The 22,167-nt window shown below is 45.6% G+C and overlaps 1 protein-coding gene across 23 annotated transcripts in view; it reads right to left on the minus strand.

Moving 5' to 3' along the window:
• Positions 1–22,167, minus strand: part of EIF4G3 (eukaryotic translation initiation factor 4 gamma 3) — a 449,900-nt gene that overhangs the window by 24,172 nt on the left and 403,561 nt on the right. For 22 of the 23 annotated variants that reach the window (XM_077837081.1, XM_077837080.1, XM_077837079.1 and 19 more), the window contains 5 exons: positions 12,731–12,846; positions 10,234–10,406; positions 5,285–5,410; positions 4,095–4,176; positions 2,111–2,209 (listed from right to left, as the gene is read on the minus strand). In XM_077837081.1, coding sequence (XP_077693207.1) covers positions 2,111–2,209; positions 4,095–4,176; positions 5,285–5,410; positions 10,234–10,406; positions 12,731–12,846 — 596 coding nt within the window. Of the gene's footprint in view, positions 1–2,110; positions 2,210–4,094; positions 4,177–5,284; positions 5,411–10,233; positions 10,407–12,730; positions 12,847–22,167 lie in introns of those variants that run through there. The other variant, XR_013348334.1, reaches the window with a different exon arrangement.

A 22,167-nucleotide genomic window follows, 5' to 3' on the forward strand; every position in this document is an offset into this window, starting at 1 on the left:
TTTGTACAAGGTCACATTTTGCCTCTTATACTGAAGTGCCTGCCACTTTGGTGTGAGTAAGCCATCACATGCGGCCAGGCAACAGAATTCAGCTTGCAGGCAGCCATGGTACACCCTAGGGGCACGCGGGGTTCTGCTTCTTCCATATTCATTTCAATGCTTTCAAACTGCCGGGACCCCTTTCCCATAGCAAGCTATGCCTTGTGGGTTTGCCATATAAAAGGAGGCTCTCTGGGATGATCGCTTCACACAACATCCTCCCCACCCCCCACTGCGTGACTCCAATGATGCTATGAGCCCTTTAAACTAAACACGAACAGCCCAGTGCGGCTGGGTTTCTCCCCACCCTCCACAGTGTGGCTCTGATCAGGCTCTGACTCACCAGAAGTGCCTTCTCCAGGGTCATGGTCCGGGAGCATGCCTTGGGAGTGGGGGGAGGCTATTGGCTCCAGTGTTAAGAATAGTTCTTGGCTAGGGGGGAAAACGGATTCCATACTTGCCGCCTGTGCACTGTCCTCCTCGTCCTCCAAACACTCATTCTCCTCGCTCCGTGCTACTCCCCCCTTGCAGCTGTCCATGGACAGTGGCGGGGTAGTGGTGACATCACCCCACATAATTGCATGCAGCTCATGGTAGAAGCAGCATGTATGGGGCTGTGACCCAGAGTGCTGTTCGCCTCCCTGGCTTTTTGGTACGCTTGCTTGAGCTCCTTGATTTTTGTACGACACTGCTCTGTGTCCCTGGAGTAGCCTCTTTCCGTCATGGCCCTGGAGACTTCAGTATACGTATTTGCGTTTCTTTTTTGGAACGTAGTTCTGCCATACCAGATGTGTCTCCCCAACATGCAATGAGATCCAGTACCTCCCATTCGGACCATGCTGGAGCTTGTCTGCGAATCCGGGACTGCATGGTCTCTTGTGATGCTCACCTGTGCTGATGGTGACCAAACAGGAGATTGAAAAGTTCCTGGGGCTTTTACTGCCTACCTGGCTAATGCATCGGAGTTGAAAGTGTTGTCCAGAGCGGTCACAAGGGAGCATTCTGGGATAGCTCCCTGAGGCCAATAATGTCGAATTGCGTCCACAGTACCTGTAACCCAGAACTGCGATCTCTATTTTAGTGCTACTCCACTTGCCGAGGTGGAGTACAGAAATCGGATTAAAGAGCCCTTTAAAACGAAAAAACTGGTTTGGTCATGTGGAAAGAATCAGTTTTATTTCGAAGTAACTCGGCTAATTCCGAAATAACGGCGTACTGTAGACCGTGCCTTAGCAATTGGCTGAACAAGAAGTAGGACTGAGTGGACTTGCAGGCTTTAAAGTTTTACATTGTTTTTGAATGCAGTTATGTAACAACAATAAAAATCTACATTTGTAAGTTGAACTTTCATGATAGAGATTGCACTACAGTATTTGTATGAGCTGATTTGAAAAATACTATTTTTTATTTATCATTTTTATAGTGCCAATATTTGTAATAAAAATGATAATATAAAGTGATCACTGTATACTTCATATTCTGTGTTGTAATTAAAATCAATATATTTCAAAATGTAGAAAAACATCCACAAATATGTAATAAATTTCAATTGGTATTCTATTGTTTAACAGTGTGATTAAAACTGTGATTAATTTTTTAAATCGTGATTAATTTTTTTGAGTTAATTGTGTGAGTTAACTGTGATTAATTGACAGCCCTATCAGGAAGCTAAGGCTAATACACTATTTTTGCAAAATGTGACATAGAATCTATAATGATCATTAGTTCTCAGATCTTGGTTTTACGTTGCATTTCCAGTAGCACAGTGCTCCCTAAAATCATGCTGGGCCACTGGTTCAGTACTGACTCAAGGGAACAGTGCCATTATTTTAATCACCCACATCACTTTCAAGTGTTCCTTTGGTGTCTTCCACCAAATGTACTGCCTAAACCTAATCTGAATGACTGGAGTAGTTCATCTTCATGTTCCATTTTGACAATATTTAGGGATGGAATTGAAATGAACAACTAGGACTCAAAGTAAAAATAAAATACAAACCAATGGGCCAAATGTATCCTACAAATATATCTCACAGCGCTCTTCTCTAGAAGAAACTTGCTTTCAACTCACATGCTCCGTGAGAAAGGTATGTATATCCTCCCCTTCAGGTAAGTATTCCTTCCAATTGAGGCCAGCCTCCCTCCATAAGGCTCCTGCTTTCTTATGGCTCTAAAACACAAAGCAATTTGTTCATTTTTAAATCTGAAAAGTACAGGAGCTTAAACAGGCTGGAATGGTGCTGCATAAAGAGAAATAAATAATCATTTAGCCATCCAAAAATATGCCTAGCCAAGATGTGAAAACTTCCAGAGAGCCTGTGCTGGAGAAGTTATATATAATATCCTACCTTTTACAGGTAAACGTTGTACCTTGTAAGATGCACAGATGCCACAATGATGTGTAATAAATATGGCTGGCTTGATGTGATATATGGAGTTTGCAACAACATGACCAAAGATCATCTACAATAAAGTGACCATATTAAAAGCGTGGTCCAGTGGACATGATACAGAACGGGGACTCAAATGCATCGGGTTCTACTCCTAGCTCTGCCACTGACTTGCTGTGCCCTAGTAAGAAATTACTTATCTTTCCATCCCTCTACATGAATAAAGTTAGAGCATGTCTACTTTAGAAAAATCATGATTACATGGATATCTTTTGTATGGAGATCAATCCTCAACGTCATGTGTGTGACAACAAGGTCACAGTTTAAATCCTACAATTCATTGTAAATCTACGGAACATTACCTTTACAACAGTATGTGTACAACCTTCTGCATCTGACAGTCCAGTAGACTTCATGCCTGACTTTTCAGAAATCCCCAAAATGTTTATATATATAATAAACAATACTGAAGATAATGATAGTAATAAGCTCTTCTTTAGTGCCTTCCACCCAAGAATCTCAAAATACTTTGCAAATATTAATGAATTAAGCCTCACAACACATGTTTGGTAAGGTATTATTATCCTCATACAAATGAGTTATTGGGTGTCTAAAGTTAGACTTTATAAATGTGGCCTGATTTTCAGAGGTAGATTATAGATGTCAGTGGGAGCTGCTTGTGCTCAGTATTTCTGTGACTCAAGCCTCAGATTTAGGTGACTAAATATGGTGTTGGATGCCTGACTTTAGGCACCCAACACTGAAAATTTTGGCTTACATGATTTACCTAAAGTTATGCCAGAAGTCTGACAGAGCTAGAAATAGAACCCAGATCTTCTGACTTTAGGCTGTGCTTTAACCACAAGATCATGGCTCCTCTCCCTGTTCTTCTCCCACATGATATAGAGAAAATGGCAATACACAATCCAAACAAGCAGCATATTACTTATTTTAAAAAATAAAATATAAGCTTCTAGCTACATTAAGGAGCTGTTGCATGGAAAACTGACCTAATTTGAATCCATGCTTTAAAAAGGAGGTGATGAATGTTTAACGTACAAGACTACACAAAGTGAATTATTTATCCTGACCTTAGAAATAAAAATTTAAATATATGATACACTTATAGGGAAACTACCAAGGTGTCTGCACAGACAACTGTGAAAATGTGTAAGACAGCTTTAGAAGTTACATGGTGAATAGGTATCTCTATCCCTAGAGACAGGTGAATCTCAAGAGTTTGCAGGTTTAGTTTGGATAAACACCCAGAAGTCTGAATGGCCATCTGAAGCTTATCCGAACTCCCAGAACCTCTCAGGTCTGCAACAACAGGCCCTTATGTGAGATTGCCAGTACTTGTTTCTGATCAGCCCAGAAATACTTTGAGAATGGTTCTCTTGCAATACTTCAGCACTCCAGCTTCTCGAAGAAGCCAGGTGCAGAGGTACCTACAAAGGGGAAACTTGATAAGAAAATGGTAGCCCAACTTTTTGGAATCTTATGAGGCGTGGTTTGAAATTTGGGGAAGGAAAGGCAGGTTTTTAATGTTATTTGCATAGGTTCACCTATACCTAAATGTTGGGAATACGAGCACATTGTCTTTATGCATGACCATTTACTTTCTGCACCCAACACAATTTATAAGTTGTATCCCTGCATACTTACCATTTGTTTGCATAGAAGGTGCAATATTTCAGAAAGCAAGACCCCAGCTCTTCCACCAGGAAGTAACAGTTTGCTAAATTCTCTGGAATGGAACAGAAATAAATACTTTTATTATAATATTTTATTGTCTCAGACGTGAAAAGCAGCTCTTGATTCGGGGCAGGAGAGAGGTGGGGATCAAGCTGATGCAGAAAACTGCACAGCTTTAACTTCTGCTCTGTATATGGGATCTCATCTTGCTCCCATTGAAGTTAATGTTAAAGCTCCGACCAACGTCACTGATGCAGAATTGGGCCCATATTAGACTAAAACTTAGAAAAACTGCACAACAGGAACAAATAAAACACCCCTATACTTTAGTTTTACATAGGGCCAAATCTACTTATTTTGATGGGATGAGGATTTGGTCTGTAGAATCTTGTAGACTGTAAGGCCTAGATTTTAAACATATGCAGGTCCTTGATTTCAATGGGATTTAGGTGCCCAAGTACCTTTAAAAACCTGTCCTTAAGCTCTTCGGAGCAGGGAACTGTTGCTTTCTAGATATTAGTATAGTGCTACAATAACAGGGCCCAAGCCTGGTTGGCCTATCTGTGCTGCTGCAATATAAATGTGATTGAAACCTGCAATATAAATGTGATTGAAGGTGATAATGATAAAAATACAGTAATGCTCTGATTTTTGAAAATGGTTTTCCATTTTTACGGGTGTAGCTTTGTGCTGCTGGTTAATAGTAATCAGACAGATGTCTAAGTGGTAATTAATTCTAGGCACAATTATCATACGTGAAAAACTTTATCTTCAGAAAATGAAGGCAGAATTCACATCCCTTTAAAAGATCAGGACCTTAATATTTCTGAGAGTCAATCTGGTCCTACAACTTTAGGTGGTTTTTAATTCAGCTAGAAAAAAACTGGGACTGAAGAGGATTGGTAGATAACGTTTTAAAAAAAAAAAGAAGAAAGAAAGAAAGACTGCACAACAGCAAGCTCTTGCACCATCAGAGCTTCCACATTAATGCAAATCTGATTTCTGGAACACCTCTCACAAGGTCTCACATTGACTCTCACACGCTGAGTCTCTTATTATTCCTGTCTAGTCAACTGACAGAAGTCATGCTGCTTAGATGTTATAGCATAATCAGGCTAGTTTAGGCATGATGGTCACTAAACAAAAATAGCATTGCTTACGTTATAAGTTCTCTCATAGAGATTCCTCCTTCTTTTAACATGGGGGTCACCAATTCAGCTAGATACAACCAAATATGTGGTATATCAATGGCCATATCATCTGCCAGCTCCAAGGTGTCTGAAAACCTTTGGAAGAAAAGAGAAACTCCAAATATTAAATCCAATTCCCATCTCAGTGAATTTTTTTTCTGCCAAGTAAATCCACCCTGCATTATATACTTTTGATTTATATTAAAAAAGTCCAATGGTATGCCATCCAATCCTCTCCAGGTATTTGTGTAGCATAATTACTTCTTGGAAATGCTGAAGCACTGGAAGAATGTGCAAGAGGAAATTCCCTCCATGGAGGGTGGTAGTCAAAACATACAGGAAAACAATTTTTAAAACTCCCATTACCCAATAATGAGCTCATTAACAGTCCTGACATCTGTAAGGGTAAAAAGCATTTTCTTTTTTAAATACAAAATATCTAGCAAACAGAATTTTACATGTGGGAGGACATAGAAAATATAGTATAAGATTTTCAACTGAACAATGTTTGATTAAGTCTGGTGTGATCCATCAAGTGCCTAAAACATAACACAAGAAAATAGTCAATAAAACGGAATGTGGCCTGAGAAGTTCAATTTTTCTCTTTTAGGAAAATCACCTGTATACTTGGCTGGGTTAGCAGGAGGACCTGGCATTCCAAAACACTAGGCTCTATGGCTGATTTATGAGGTCTTTTCTCAAACTGCAAATCCAGATTTCAGAATTTTCAACACCTCTTCCAAAAGCACAATGACAAATTATCAATGAACCGGCTTCATGTTTCATCAGTGGTACCAGGCACTCACTTTTTACCTGGTGGATTATAAATGTGCTTCTATCAGAAAATTCACACTGATTCATTGGTTCCCAGGAACCTTCAACAGTCTTCTGGTATCCGTTTTAAATGGATTCTGGTAAATTCTTTTTCTTGTTCACTGGTTTCAGGGATGGTTTTTGAGGAGTGGCTGTCTCATATGCCTGTTTCTTTATTAAGGCTTCTGGTACTGGTTCATCCTGGGTTTGACTGAGCTCTTCTGCCAGTAATTTGGCTGTTTATTTCCTGTCATGCAGAGAGTTTCTCGCTAGAGTTGAGCTTAGTTTAGATTTTGTGCTATGATCTTTTCTCACACCATGGCCCTGAATCTCAGGGTAACATGTCTTGATGAACAGTACAGCAAGTCTTCAGCAATTTTGCTGCATGTCCACTGAATGTCATGGCTCTCCACCCTCATTCAGTTATCTCTAGTGCATTCGTTTGGTTTCTCGCCCTCCCCTCCCCCACAGGAATACCACACATCCTAATACTTCACCAACAGTCCACTTCTTTGAGCACCATAACTCATAGTTATGTAATAGTAAGAATACTAAATATGGCAGGTGACCAGCTTGGCTTAACAGTGAAATCCTGGCTGATCTTAAACACAAAAAGCTTACAAGAAGTGGAAGATTGGACAAATGACCAGGGAGGAGTATAACAATACTGCTCAGGCACGCAGGAGTGAAATCAGGAAGGCCAAATCACACTTGGAGTTGCAGCTAGCAAGAGATGTTAAGAGTAACAAGAAGGGTTTCTTCAGGTATGTTAGCAACAAGAAGAAAGCCAAGGAAAGCGTGGGCCCCTTACTGAATGAGGGAGGCAACCTAGTGACAGAGGATTGGAAAAAGCTAATGTACTCAATGCTTTTTTTGCCTCTGTCTTCACGAACAAGGTCAGCTCCCAGACTGCTGCACTGGGCAGCACAGCATGGGGAGGAGGTGACCAGTCCTCTGTGGAGAAAGAAGTGGTTCGGGACTATTTAGAAAAGCTGGACGAGCACAAGTCCATGGGACTGGATGCGTTGCATCCGAGAGTGCTAAAGGAGTTGGCGGATGTGATTGCAGAGCCATTGGCCATTATCTTTGAAACCTCATGGCCATCGGGAGAGGTCCTGGACGACTGGAAAAAGGCTAATGTAGTGCCCATCTTTAAAAAAGGGAAGGAGGAGGACCCGGGGAACTACAGGCCAGTCAGTCACCTCAGTCCCTGGAAAAATCATGGAGCACGTCCTCAAGGAATCAATTCTGAAGCACTTAGAGGAGAGGACAGTAATCAGGAACAGTGAGCATGGTTTCACCAAGGGCAAGTCATGCCTGACTAACCTAATTACCTTCTATGACGAGACAACTGACTCTGTGGATGAGGGGAAAGCAATGGATGTGTTATTCCTTGACTTTAGCAAAGCTTTTGATACGGTCTCCCATAGTATTCTTGCCAGCAAGTTAAAGAAGTATGGGCTGGATGAATGGACTATAAGGTGGATAGAAAGCTGGCTAGATCGTCGGGCTCAATGGGTAGTGATCAATGACTCTATGTCTAGTTGGCAGCTGGTATCAAGCGGAGTGCCCCAAGGGTCGGTCCTGGGGCCGGTTTTGTTCAATATCTTCATTAATGGTCTGGAGGATGGCGTGGACTGCACCCTCAGCAAGTTTGCAGATGACACTAAACTGGGAGGAGTGGTAGATACGCTGGAGGGTAGAGATAGGATACAGAGGGACCTAGACAAGTTAGAGGATTGGGCCAAAAGAAATCTGATGAGGTTCAACAAAGACAAATGCAGAGTCTTGCACTTCGGATGGAAGACTTCCATTCACTGCTACAGACTAGGGACCGAATGGCTAGGCAGCAGTTCTGCAGAAAAGGACCTAAGGGTTACAGTGGACAAGAAGCTGAATATGAGTCAACAGTGTGCCCTTGTTGCCAAGAAGGCATTAAAGCATTTTGGGTTGTATAAGTAGGGGCATTGCTAGCAGACCGAGGCACATGATCATTCCCCTCTATTTGACATTGGTGAGGCCTCATCTGGAGCACTGTGTCCAGTTTTGGGCCTCACACTACAAGAAGGATGTGGAACAACTGGAAAGAGTCCAGCAGAGGGCAACAAAAATGATTAGGGGGCTGGAGCACATGACTTATGAGGTGAAGCTGAGGGAACTGGGATTGTTTAGTCTCCGGAAGAGAAGAGTGAGGGGGGATTTGATAGCTGCTTTCAATTACCTGAAAGGCGGTTCCAAAGAGGATGGATCTAGACTGTTCTCAGTGGTAGCAGATGACAGAACAAGGAGTAATGGTCTCAAGTTGCAGTGGGGGAGGTTTAGGTTGGATGTTAGGAAAAACTTTTTCACTAGGAGGATGGTGAAGCATTGGAATGCGTTACTTAGGGAGGTGGTGGAATCTCCTTCCTTAGAGGTTTTCAAGGTCAGGCTTGACAAAGCCCTGGCTGGGATGATTTAGTTGGGGACTGGTCCTGCTTTGAGCAGAGGGTTGGACGAGATGACCTCCTGAGGTCCCTTCCAACCCTGATATTCTATGATTCGTTATCAATATCAAATGAAGTGTGATAAACTGTAGTTTACAGTGTTGTGGTAGTTGTGCTGGTCCCAGGATATTAGAGAGACATGGTGGGTGAGGTAATACCTTTTACTGAACCAACATCTGTTGGTGAAAGAAACAAGCTTTCAAGATACACAGCTCTTCTTCTGGTCTGAAGACCAGACTCAATGGGAATAATCCTGAATCTGTGAGTCACTGCATGTGCGCGCACACACACACAATTTAAACCCTTGTGTATGTATTTTTTACCCTAGCTCACATGGAACAACAGATTTTAACTCGGTATTATAAAGCCTATTATGTTAGTTTTGTGTTTTGGTGACAGTATGTGTTTCCAAAGTGAACGTTCATCTTGTCCAGCAGCAAGCCTTTTACTGGGAAGGTGTACTTACCACATATTATACTTGGAGACCAAATGTTTCTACTCTATGAGCTATCTGGCCTCCACTAGTCAAAGAAGCAAAAGGGCCTTCCAAGTCTATTGATAAATCAAGGTTATGTAATCCAGCTGCATCAGCTTTTAGATTTTTTTGATGTCAAAACTCACTGTTAGTGATAGACTTGCTGACACCATCATCACTAAGCAGTCAATAGCAGTGTGATATGGCAATCTTTCAAATAAAAGCACCAGGAAGTGGCTACAGACACTAACATTTAATATGTAAAAACATTTATTTATTCTGTCATTTCTGAGCACTACTTTCTTAGTTATTCCTGGTTTTATCATTACATTATGATCCCTGGGGGGTACTGGCTGGCTTAGGTTACTCTTATTGGGGCACGTGGTTTGTTTTACTTTTGTGCAACAGGTTCAAATCTAGGCTAAGTCAGTGTGATCTGGATGCAGTTACCATATGACAATCTTAACACCTGTGCAGTGACCAATGAGGTGGTCTATCTTCAGTTCCTAGAGGACAGGTGTCCACATCACAAGCAACGTAACTGCATTTGGCACCATACTACCCTTATCTCCAGAGTTGGTCCCTATAAATCAGAGCTGAGTCACTGGCAGCGGGTCCTGCATGAGTGAAGCCTGTCTTATCATTGCAAGAACTATCCCTATTCTGTGGATGGATGGAGGACTTTAGTTTAAAGAGCTGCCAATATGGCACCTTTTGCAAGAATTAATTTCACTCAAATATTGATTTAACACACCCCTTGCCCCAGTTATACGAGACTCCTCAATGGGCAAATATAAATCCTCTTTCACCAAGGATACTTGTAGGATACTTGTGGCACCTTAGAGACTAACCAATTTATTTGAGCATAAGCTTTTGTGAGCTATAGCTCACTTCATTGGATGAAGTGAGCTGTAGCTCCTGAAAGCTTATGTTCAAATAAATTGGTTAGTCTCTAAGGTGCCACAAGTACTCCTTTTCTTTTTGCGAATACAGACTAACATGGCTGCTACTCTGAAACTTGTAGGACACTGTTGCTCTCACAGGAAGCTGGGAAGGGGGTATCCTCCAATACAAGGAGTATGTTTTTGAAATTAACACAAAAAGAACTTAGTGATCTAACTGAAGTGTTCATATGGCAGAATACCAACCCCTTGAAGAAGTCGTGTTTGCTTAGCTTTTCCGACTGCACCAACTGATGTAGTAACTGGCCCATGTGATCCCTGGTGATCTGACTCCTCTCGAGAGTAGACTCCACTCCGACTCGCACAAAAATGGGCAGCAGACTCTGTGCATTCAACTCTTCCACACACTGCATTGCTTCCTGTTCAAACAACACAGAGAATCATTTATCTGAATTCTGGGAATCGTCAAGACTTGCAAGGCAGGAGAATGTTCTTCACTAAAACGAAGTCCACAACACTTAATTCTTTTGGCTGAAGTCAATACATTATTTTGATACACTTTTGTCATTCAGGGAAACTGAAAGGTGAGGGTGCATAATTAGCAAAGCCTCAAGACATCCCTGAGGCAGAGAACTCAGTACGGGTAAAAAAAAAAAAAAAAAAAAAAGTATTAGATATTTATACAGATCAGAGTGACCATAGTTACAGTTAATAGAATTTTTAAATACTCATGTTTCAGGGAATACACTAGTTGCTAACTGACAGGTGCTAGGAAGAAAATTCTTCAGTGGACAGGGTATTCTTTTATTGTCCTCTAGAAAGGTTCTCGCCTCTTCCTCTAAAACATTGTTCCACCTTAGTGAGAGGATACTCGACTAGATGGAATTCTGGTCCAATCTGGCGTGGCAATTCCTATGTTATGAAAACATGCCATGTAATGAAGCAGAAAATATATGAATCATATTTGGCAAATGCAACATTTCCTCTATATACAGCCCCTACATTCTGGTACCCACACTTTACAAAATACACAAGTATAATACTCTGAAGAATAGTCAGAGAGAAATACAGTAACACCATACTTCTAATATCTGCACTATCATCAGAGAAGAAGCTCTTCAACTGAATGTTTAAGTCAAACACAGTAGACTTCAGTGGACTCTTTATGACTCAATACATTTAAATATCCTTTATCTTGGATCATACCCTCTGTTGTAGCCCCAGATGAATGTCTGGACTTTCTAGGTGGCTATTTTCCACAGGTCACAGAGTCTAAGGTAGTCCCAGACTCCATGTTGAGGCCATAGTTTTAAATCAGGTGTATGTTAGTGCCTGACAAAAACAAGGATAATGTGACTAAGGGTTTTTACAATGGACTGCTCAGTCCATGGCTGTACATCCCAGCTGTCACTAGAGGATGCCACAAAGCTAAATCTGAGTTTTAATTTGATTACAAAGTAAACACTGTGGTTAAACACATGAAGAACCAGGGTGTTTCTACTGATATGTGCCACATCAAAACTCTGTTAAGGTGAAGTTAAGGTTGTAGACACATACCAGTGGTTGGAGTGCCTATTACATTTCAAGAATGTTGGAGCTAAAAAGCATAAAACAAAACCTATAATAATCAACCTCAAAATGTTTAACCCTTAGGAAATGCAGTTATGGCTGCACTTCTCAAACAAGAACCCAAACTACTTTAACTCTGCCTCCGTAGAAATATCCTGAGAAAATCAGAAAGGGCATACTCCTCTATCCAGCCACAACAAACTGTTTCATTGTATTAGTGACCATAGAAACTAAAATGCCTTATAATGGGTAAACTTGGAGGTATATCTCAAAAAAAAAAAAAAAGTAAAGGACTGGAGATTTTTTTTTTTTTTTAGAGTAAGCAGTCCTCAGATGACCTATACTAAGATACTAAGTAAATATTCCCTGGTGACAACACTAAATCAAATTTTATTAACTCATGAAATCAGACTTTAATAAGGCAAATATTTGTCCTGGGAGCTAGCTTTTGGATAAGTTGAGTCCTGTACAATAGGATTTACCTCTCCTGCCTGGTTTTTTGGCTACAAAATTTTAGAAGAATTTGGGAACTGTGTTTAATGACTCTATTTGCAGGATGTCAGTTCAGGAATCCCTCATCCTAGTCACTTGAAACTTTGCCGAAAAATGTGCGACAGACCTAGTCTATCAATTCTGAGGACAATATACTTTTGGATTTTACAGGAGAGGCCAAAATTCAGCTTCAATGGAAACTCATTTGCAACCCTAACTATGGAGTGATGACAGTTGCTCAATAATTCTCAACATATACTGTCTCTGGAGAACTTTGTTCAATATGTATTATTTCATCTTCCTTGAGATCAGAACAACGGGTTCCTTATAAGTGAATTAAACTTTGTCTAGTTTCCCTAGCTTTCTACATCCAGCATTGACATACTATTATAACAGTGCTGCTCAGTGGTCATGACAGACATATCTAAAACTTTTTACATAAAATACCCAAAGGGGACTATTTTTCCTCTATCGTAAGCAATGGAAGAACCAGAACAATCGGAGAACTGTGCTAAAGTTGTGCACCGATCCCTTCTATCCAAATTCCAGCAGGTCCCATGTTTATGTTAAAGAACTAAGAACAGGGTGCTTAAAAAGACACTGTTCCTGGAAAGGAAAAAATGCTAAAGATCCCACTGTTCCATGGCTTTCTGGAAGGTGAGGTTTTCATTCTGTTTATTACCTTATAATCGTTAATGTGCAAGAACTCATCAATGATGGATTTGCACTTTCTCTCCATTTCCTCTTCTGACAGTGAAGATTTGTCTTTTACTGGAGCTGAGGGAGTTTCTGGCTTGGCTGGTAATAAGGTAGAGAAAACAGACAGTGGATAAACAGGTCATCTTCAGTTCCAAAAAAAGTATTTTTAAAAAAGTATTTAAAAAATCCCTCACGTCTCCTCTCTCAGCCATTCCTGCTGGTTGAACAGAACTCTTGATAGGCACTCTCTGCTGTGATGACTGAAAGATGGCTAATTTGGAAGTATGACAGGGTGTGGCTAAAATAAACAGTTTAGATTCTGTTTTCTGCCAGTTTCTCATGATCTGATCATCAGGCATAAATCATTTCTTATTTAGCTTGTCTTTCAACTCCATGTCTACAAATCACCTTTCTCAGCATAATGCTTGGCAGTGACATAGGATTTTATACTTTCAAAGCACTTTACAAACATGAAATAATTAATTTTTGAGCTGTGACAGCAGTTCTCACTGAATACTGCAAATTTACAACACGTTGCCTGTGAATGTCAGAAACCTAAGGCAATCTCCCTAATTCCAAAATCCACAGTAGAAAGCAAACCCCCAAAGACTCTCTCCCCAGCCAATCTTCCGGGTCTGGACATGCCTCCCCTCAAACTCACTTCAGAGAAAAGCCTGAATACACAGAAGGGCTCGCACTGTGCTCTGCAAGTTATGACCTTTATTTAGTATTTGTATTGCAGTAGCATTCATGACATGCTAGGCACTGTCCAAGCAAATTGTAAGGCACTGTCCCTACCCCAAAAGGCTCACAATCCAAAGCTTTTACACACAGAACCTTTTCTTAAATTTCCCCAGTATTCTCCCAATACTGGCTCAGCTCCAATGGAGAGAGCAACAGCAGGCCTTGAGCACAGACAAGGTGTCAACAGCCACCAATGTTTCTACTGTTGTGGCATCATGACTTGCTCTGAGCAAGGTTAGGTGGCACAGTGGTAAAGACGTTGCGCTTTGTCTACACTCCATTTCCCACCACTGGGAAATGTTAAAGTATAGACACAGCCTAAAGAGACAACCAATACTGGTGCTTAGACACCATGGTGGTGAGAACCTAGAAAGCATCTAAAATAGTCAGAACACGACTAACCAGGAATTCAGTTGTACTAGATCCTGAGAGTACACACCCAAAACTGAAGTCAGTGGGACATGAGGTGCATAGCACCTCTCAAGAAGCAGAAGTTCTTAGAATTATAGAATATTAGGGTTGGAAGAGACCTCAGGAGGTCATCTAGTCCAATTCCCTGCTCAAAGCAGGACCAACACCAACTAAATCATCCCAGCCAAGGCTTTGTGAAGCCAGGCCTTAAAAACCTCTGAGGATGGCGATTCCACAACCTCCCTAGGTAACCCATTCCAGTGCTTCACCACCTTCCTAGTGAAATAGTGTTTCCGAATATCCAACCTAGACCTCCCCCACTGCAACTTGAGACCATTGTTTCTTGTTCTGTCATCTGCCACCACTGAGAACAGCCGAGCTCCATCCTCTTTGGAACCCCCTTTCAGATAGTTGAAGGCTGCTATCAAATCCCCCCTCACTCTTCTCTTCTGCAGACTAAATAACCCCAGTTGCCTCAGCCTCTCCTCATAAGTCATGTGCCCCAGCCCCCTAATAATTTTCATTGCCCTCCGCTGGACTCTCTCCAACTTGTCCACATCCCTTCTGTAGTGGGGAGAGCAAAACTGGACACAATACAGTAACTCCTCACTTAACTTTGTAGTTATGCTCCTGAAAAATGCTACTTTAAGCTAGTGGAGTCAGAGGGTGGGATATTTCCCAGGGAATGCCTTACTGCTAGATGATGAATTAGCATTCAGCTGAGCCCTCAAGGGTTAACACGTTGTTAATGTAGCTTCACACTCTACAAGGCAGCCTGAATGGAGGGAGGGGAGACAGCACGGCAGACAGAGACAAAATCATAAAATCATAGAATATCAGGGTTGGAAGGGACCCCTGAAGGTCATCTAGTCCAACCCCCTGCTCGAAGCAGGACCAATTCCCAGTTAAATCATCCCAGCCAGGGCTTTGTCAAGCCTGACCTTAAAAACTTCCAAGGAAGGAGATTCCACCACCTCCCTAGGCAACGCATTCCAGTGTTTCACCACCCTCTTAGTGAAAAAGTTTTTCCTAATATCCAATCTAAACCTCCCCCACTGCAACTTGAGACCATTACTCCTTGTCCTGTCATCTGCTACCATTGAGAACAGTCTAGAGCCATCCTCTTTGGAACCACTTCTCAGGTAGTTGAAAGCAGCTATCAAATCCCCCCTCATTCTTCTCTTCTGCAGGCTAAACAATCCCAGCTCCCTCAGCCTCTCCTCATAAGTCCTGTGTTCTAGACCCCTAATCATTTTTGTTGCCCTTCGCTGGACTCTCTCCAATTTATCCACATCCTTCTTGTAGTGTGGGGCCCAAAACTGGACACAGTACTCCAGATGAGGCCTCACCAATGTCGAATAGAGGGGGACGATCACGTCCCTCGATCTGCTCGCTATGCCCCTACTTATACATCCCAAAATGCCATTGGCCTTCTTGGCAACAAGGGCACACTGCTGGCTCATATCCAGCTTCTCGTCCACTGTCACCCCTAGGTCCTTTTCTGCAGAACTGCTGCCTAGCCATTCGGTCCCTAGTCTGTAGCGGTGCATTGGATTCTTCCGTCCTAAGTGCAGGACCCTGCACTTATCCTTATTGAATCTCATCAGATTTCTTTTGGCCCAATCCTCCAATTTGTCTAGGTCCTTCTGTATCCTATCCCTCCCCTCCAGCGTATCTACCACTCCTCCCAGTTTAGTATCGTCCGCAAATTTGCTGAGAGTGCAATCCACACCATCCTCCAGATCATTTATGAAGATATTGTACAAAACCGGCCCCAGGACCGACCCCTGGGGCACTCCACTTGACACCGGCTGCCAACTAGACATGGAGCCATTGATCACTACCCGTTGAGCCCGACAATCTAGCCAGCTTTCTACCCACCTTATAGTGCATTCATCCAGCCCATACTTCCTTAACTTGCTGACAAGAATACTGTGGGAGACCGTGTCAAAAGCTTTGCTAAAGTCAAGAAAAGACACATACCTTGTGTGTGAGAGAAAGACGTGCATTGCCCCTTTATGTAAGCTGACCCCACTCTAAGTACACTGCCTTTTTAAGTAGATCAGCAAGCTGAGACAGCAGCTGCTGCCAGCAAGCTCCCACTGTCCTGAGTCCTGTGGTGGCCCCACTCCTGCTCTGTGGATGGGAGGTGGGGAGGGGGACACCCTGACATTAGCACCCCTCCCGCCCCTTGCACAGCAAGCAGGAGGCTCCGGAGAGCAGCTCAAAGGCAGAGGTCAGGAGGCAGTGGGGGGAGGGACAGCTGAACTGCCAGACAATTGATAGTGTGCTGGGCGGCTGTCGCACAGGGAACTTAGGGGAGTGAGGAGCTGATAGGGGGCCTACCAGTCCACCCTGGTTCCAAGTCCCCACCAGCAGCTCCAACAGCTGCTCTTCCTGCAACAGGTGGACAAAGAAGGCGGCTGCCAAACAACGTTATAAGGGAGCATTGCACAACTTTAAATGAGCATGTTGCCTAACTGATCAGCAGGGTAACAACGAAACAACGTTAACTGGGACGACTTTAAGTGAGGAGTTATTGTCCTCCATGTGTGGCCTCACCAGTGCTGAATAGAGAGGAATAATCACTTTCCTCCATCTGCTGGCAATGCTCCTACTAATACAGCCCAATATGCCATTGGCCTTCTTGGCAACGAGGGCACACTGCTAACTCATATCCAGCTTCTCGTCCACTGTAATCACCAGGTCCTTTTCTGCAGAAAAGACGGTCACTCACCTTTGTAACTGTTGTTCTTCGAGATGTGTTGCTCATATCCATGCCAATTAGGTGTGCGTGCACCGTGTGCACGATTGTCGGAAGATTTTTAACCCCGCAACACTTGGTGGGTTGGCTGAGGTGCCCCCTGGACTGGGTGCCTTCACGGTGCCGGATATATGCCCCAGCCGACTCAGCGCCCCCCCAGTTCCTTCTTGCCAGATACTCCGACAGAGGGAAAGGAAGGCAGGTTTGGAATGGATATGAGCAACACATCTCGAAGAACAACAGTTACAAATGTGAGTAATTGTCTTTTCTTCTTGGAGTGCTTGCTCATATCGATTCCAATTAGGTGACTCCCAAGCCTTACTGAGGCGGTGGGGTCAGAGTGAGATGTCGTGGAGCGAAGGACTGCTGAACCAAATGCAGCATCACCCCTGGACTGCTGAATTATTGCATAGTGGGTGGCAAAGGTATGCACCGAAGACCAAGTCACTGCCCTACATATCTCCTGTATGGGTACGTGTGCCAGGAAAGCAGAAGATGAAGCCTGAGCCCGCATGGAGCGGGCGGTAAGGTGCGTAGTTGGGACACCAGCCAAGTCATAGCACGCACACATGCATGATGTGATCCAGGACAAGATGCACTGGGAGGAGATCGGAAGGCCCTTCATCCGGTCTGCCACAGCAACAAACAGCTGCGATGTTTTCCTGAAAGGTTTCGTTCCTTCAATGTAGAAGGCGAGGGCCCTGCGAACGTCCAGGGAGTACAGCTGTTGTTCCCGTCGAGAGGCGTGTAGCTTCGGTAGAAGACGGGGAGGAAGATGTCCTGGTTGAGATGGAAGGCAGACACTACCTTAGGGAGGAAGGCAGGGTGGGGTCGCAGCTGTACCTTGTCCTTATGGAACATCGTATACGATGGTTCCGATGTGAATGCCCTGAGCTCAGACACGCCTTGCCGAAGTGATAGCTACGAGGAAGGCTGTCTTCCACGAAAGGTACAGGAGCGAGCAGGTGGCCATTGGCTCGAACGGGGCAGCCATGAGTTTGGAGAGGACCAGGTTAAGATCCCACATAGGGCCTGGTTGTTGAATTCGTGGGAACAGGCGCTCCAACCCCTTGAGAAATCTGTTGACCATGAGATTGGAGAAGACCCAATTGGAGAACGCCCGTTTTCGGCCGGGTGGAAAGCCAAAATAGCTGCCAGGTGCACTCTGATGGATAATATTGCCAAGCCCTGCTGTTTTAAGGACAGGAGGTAGTCCAAGATGATAGGTACTGACGCCTGTAGCGGGGCTATATGACTCTGAGCACACCAGCAGGAAAAACGCTTCCACTTGGCTAAGTACTTTGACCTGGTAGAGGGCTTCCTGCTTCCCAAAAGGACCTGCTGTACCAAGCGAGAGCAGCACAGCTCAGATCCATGCTGTGAGGTGAAAAGATTGCAGGTCGGGATGACAGTCGTCTGTGGTCCTGAGTGATCAGGTCTGGCCACAGCGGAAGTGAAATTGGAGTGTCCATCGACAGCTCTAGGAGAGTGGTATACCAGTGCTGTCTGGGCCATGCTGGGACGACCAAAATCAGACGGGCTCTGTCCCTGTGCAGCTTGAGCAGGACCCGGTGGACTAGCGGGAATGGAGGGAAGGCGTAGCACAGGTGATCCTTCCACTGTATTAGGAAGGCGTCCGACAGGGAACCCGGAGAGTGTCCTTGTAGAGAGCAGAACACTTGGCATTTCCGATTCTCGCAAGAGGCAAATAGGTCTATCAGGGGAAAGCCCCACTTCAGGAAGACAGAGTGGATGACGTCCGGGCGAACTGACCACTCGTGAGTCTGTAACGATCTGCTAAGGTGGTCTGCTAAGGAGTTCTTGACTCCTGGGAGAAACGACGCCACCAGATGGATTGAGTGGGCTATACAGAATTCCCACAGACGAGTGGTCTTCTGATAGAGGGGGGATGACCGGGCTCCCCCTTGCTTGTTGATGTAAAAACGTGGCCGTTGTGTTGTGTGTGAGGACTGCAACACAACGGCCTTGAATGCGCTCTCAAAATGCCTGACACACCAGGCGCACAGCTCTGAGTTCCCGTACGTTGAAGTGCAGGGATATCTCTCCTGCCAACCATAGCCCCTGTGTATGGAGGACCCCGAGGTGGGCTCCCCATCCCAGGGATGACGTATTCGTGACTAGGGACATGGAGGGCTGCGGGGCGTGAAATGGCACCCCTTCGCACACTGATTTGGGGTCCAGCCACCAGCCTAGAGAGGCTAATATCCCTGGCGGGATGGTAACCACCGTCCTCAAGCTGTCGTGACCTGGGTGGTATACTGTTGATAGCCAGGATTGGAGTGGACGTAGTTGCAGCCTGGCATGCATGGTCACATACGTGCAAGAGGCCATATGTCCCAGGAAGCATAGGCATGTTTTCATGGTCAAGGTTGGGAAGTTTTGCAGGCTGTGGATGATGCTCACCAGGGATTGGAAGAGTGCTTCCGGCAGAAGTGCTAGGGCTAGGCCTGAGTCTAAGACTGCTCCTATGAATTCTATCCTCTGGATTGGTACCGGAGTAGATTTTGCAACATTGAGCAGGAGGCCCAGTTGATTGAACATGTTCATGGTGAGCTGGACATGAGACTGCACCTGATTCCTGGAGTGGCCACGAATAAGCCAGTCGTCGAGGTATGGGGAACACTTGGATCCGTTGTCGACGAAGGGAGGCAGCCACAACAGCCATGCACTTGGTAAACACCCTGGGGGCCACTGATAGGCCAAAAGGAAGGACGGTGAATTGAAAGTGCAGTTGATTGACCACAAAGCGAAGGAAGCGTCTGTGCGCTGGGTAGATCGCAATGTGGAAGTACGCGTCCTTCGTGTCGAGGGCGGCGTACCAGTCTCCAGGATCTAAGGAAGGAATAATGGTCCCGAGAGAGACTATGCGGAACTTCAACTTTACCTTGTGCCCAAACAAGTCTAGGCATCTAGCGTTCTTTGATTTAGGCGCCAGGGCCTGCTGACCGTGCCGTTCCTTCTCGTTGACTGAAGCCACGACAAGGGAACATGGTTGGCAGTGCGTGTAAAGGTACTCGTACTCCTTTGAGAGGACAAAGTACTTCCTTTCCACCCCCTTGGCCATAGGTGGAATAGAGCCTGGAGATTGCCAGATTGTCTTGGCATTGGCCTGTATAGTCCGTATGATGGGAGGGCCACGCTGGACCGTGCCTTCCTGGACAGAATGTTGACAACTGGGTCCTCTACCTCCACTACCTCCTCTACCTGGAGGTTCATATTGTGCACCACTCTGCGGAGCAGCTCCTGGTGTGAGCGGAGGTCCATAGGAGGACGGCCCGAAATCGTAGTCCCTGCCACTGTCTCATCAGGTGAGGACGAGGAAGATACCCCTAGGATTAAGCAGGATTAAGGAATCCTGTGTGGGGTCCTCATGTGGAGGAACTTGTTGCCCAAGGTCCACCACGCTAGGGACGTGGGCCTGTGTTGGCGCTGGAGCAGTCCCCTCAGAACTCCCGGGGGGGGGGGGGGAGGAGGGGAGACACAGTGGCCTCCGGTACTCGGGGCTCCGAAGGGGCGGAGTGGGAAGCCCCCGAAGGAACCCCTTGGGCCTGATGGTATGCCCGGGGGTCCAAAAAGACCACTGCGGAAGTCCTTGGCCCAAGTCCTGGCCTTCGTCCAGCCACTGGCCTGCACCGTCCTCGCCCTGGTCCTGGGCGTGGTGGCCACCTTGTGAGCGTGACAACGTGGAGGCAGAGCGAGACGGCCAAGGCGGTGCCCAACTTGTCGGTGCAGAGTACCCCAGTGCTGTATGGTGCCGGGGACCGGTGGTGTGATGTAGAATGGTACCGAGACGTCTATCGGTGCCTGCAGTCGTATCGGTACTGGAAGCCTGATCTGGATCTTGACGGTGACCTTCGATGAGATCGGCGCCAGGATCGGCTCCAGGTCGAGTGCTGCTCTGACTGGTAGCGGGAGCGGTGCAGAGCAGAGTGTCCAATCGGTACTGGCCGTACCGCGATTCGGATCTTTGCGAGCCGGAGTGGCGTCGCGAGTACGACCGGCGCCGAGAACGGGATCAGTGCCGGGACTGCAAGCGACGCTGTGAAAGGTGCTGGGACCAAGATCGGGACCGGGATTGGTGCCGCCCTGCTTCATTCGGCGACGGCAGTCGTATCAGGGACGGTTTTCCCTTCGACGGCACCGCCCGCACCAGAGATGCCGCCGGCTGCAGGGGAGTCGGCTCTGTGAGAAGGTCTCCGGCATGGAGGGCAGCCTTAGCTTGACCGTGGTGTGCGCCGGGGAGCTTATATGCACCGGACTCGACGGCCCTTGTGGCACCGGAGTCAATGGTGCAGGAGCCGTTACTTGTCCTGTGCGCTCCAGCAATGGACGCGGCTCCGACTGCGGTGCGGGAAGTGTCAGTGGCTGTCGAACCGACAAAGAAGAAGCAGTCAGCATCTGCTTGGGCTGCTTCTTCTTCTGGCCTGGAGACAGGGACTGGTGCCGTGGTGGTGGAGGTTCTGGGGGTGCCTTCCCGCGCTGCGAGTCTATCAGAGTCTGAACGTGGTGCCGGACCAGTCGGTGCTGCAGGGGCACTCCGCACCGAAGACGACGACGAGTCCCGGTGTGCAGAGGAAGGGACCGGGCCAAGTGCCGCCTCCATAAGGAGCTGCTTAAGTCTAAAGTCCCGCTCCTTTTCGGTCCTCAGCTTGAACACTTTGCAAATGCGGCTCTTGTCCGTTTGGTGAGATTCCCCCAGACACCTTAGGCAAGAGTCATGGGGGTCTCCCGTTGGCATCGGCTTCAGGCAAGCTGAGCAGGGTTTGAAGACCAGAGACCCAGGCATGGGCCCCGGTACCGAGACAGGGGAGGGGGAGAAGACCCCGCTCCACCATACTAAGTACACTAATCTAACTACACTAACTAACTACTAACAAGTATAAAAAACTATTAACAACTATTAAGAACTAATTACAACTATTAACAGGTACTAAGAGAGAAAGCTAGAGAAAGTGAGATCAGCTACGCTGCGCTCCACAGTTCCAACGACCGTCATGGGCGATAAGAAGGAACTGATGGGGTGCTGCGTCGGCTGGGGCATATATCCGGTGCCATGAAGGTGCCACTCCAGGGGGTGCATCAGCCGACCCACCAAGTATTGCTGGGGTAAAAATCTGTTGATGATCGTGCACGCGGTGCACACACACCTAATTGGAATCGATACGAGCAAGCACTCGAAGAACTGCTGCTTAGGCAGTCGGTCCCCAGCCTGTAGCCGTGCATGGGATTCTTCCTTCCTAAGTGCAGGACTCTGCACTTGTCCTTGTTGAACCTCATCAGATTTCTTTTGGCCCAATCCTCCAATTTGTATAGGTTACTCTGGACCCTAACCCTACCCTCCAGTGTATCTATCTCTCCACCCAGCTTAGTATCATCTGCGAATTTGCTGAGGGTGCAATTAATCCCATCATTCAGATAATTGATAAAGATGTTGAACAAAACCAGCCCCAGGAACGACCCCTGGGGCACTCCGCTTGATA

This window comes from Eretmochelys imbricata, chromosome 18 (genome assembly GCF_965152235.1).
Source record: "Eretmochelys imbricata isolate rEreImb1 chromosome 18, rEreImb1.hap1, whole genome shotgun sequence".
Lineage (NCBI taxonomy): Eukaryota > Metazoa > Chordata > Testudines > Cheloniidae > Eretmochelys > Eretmochelys imbricata.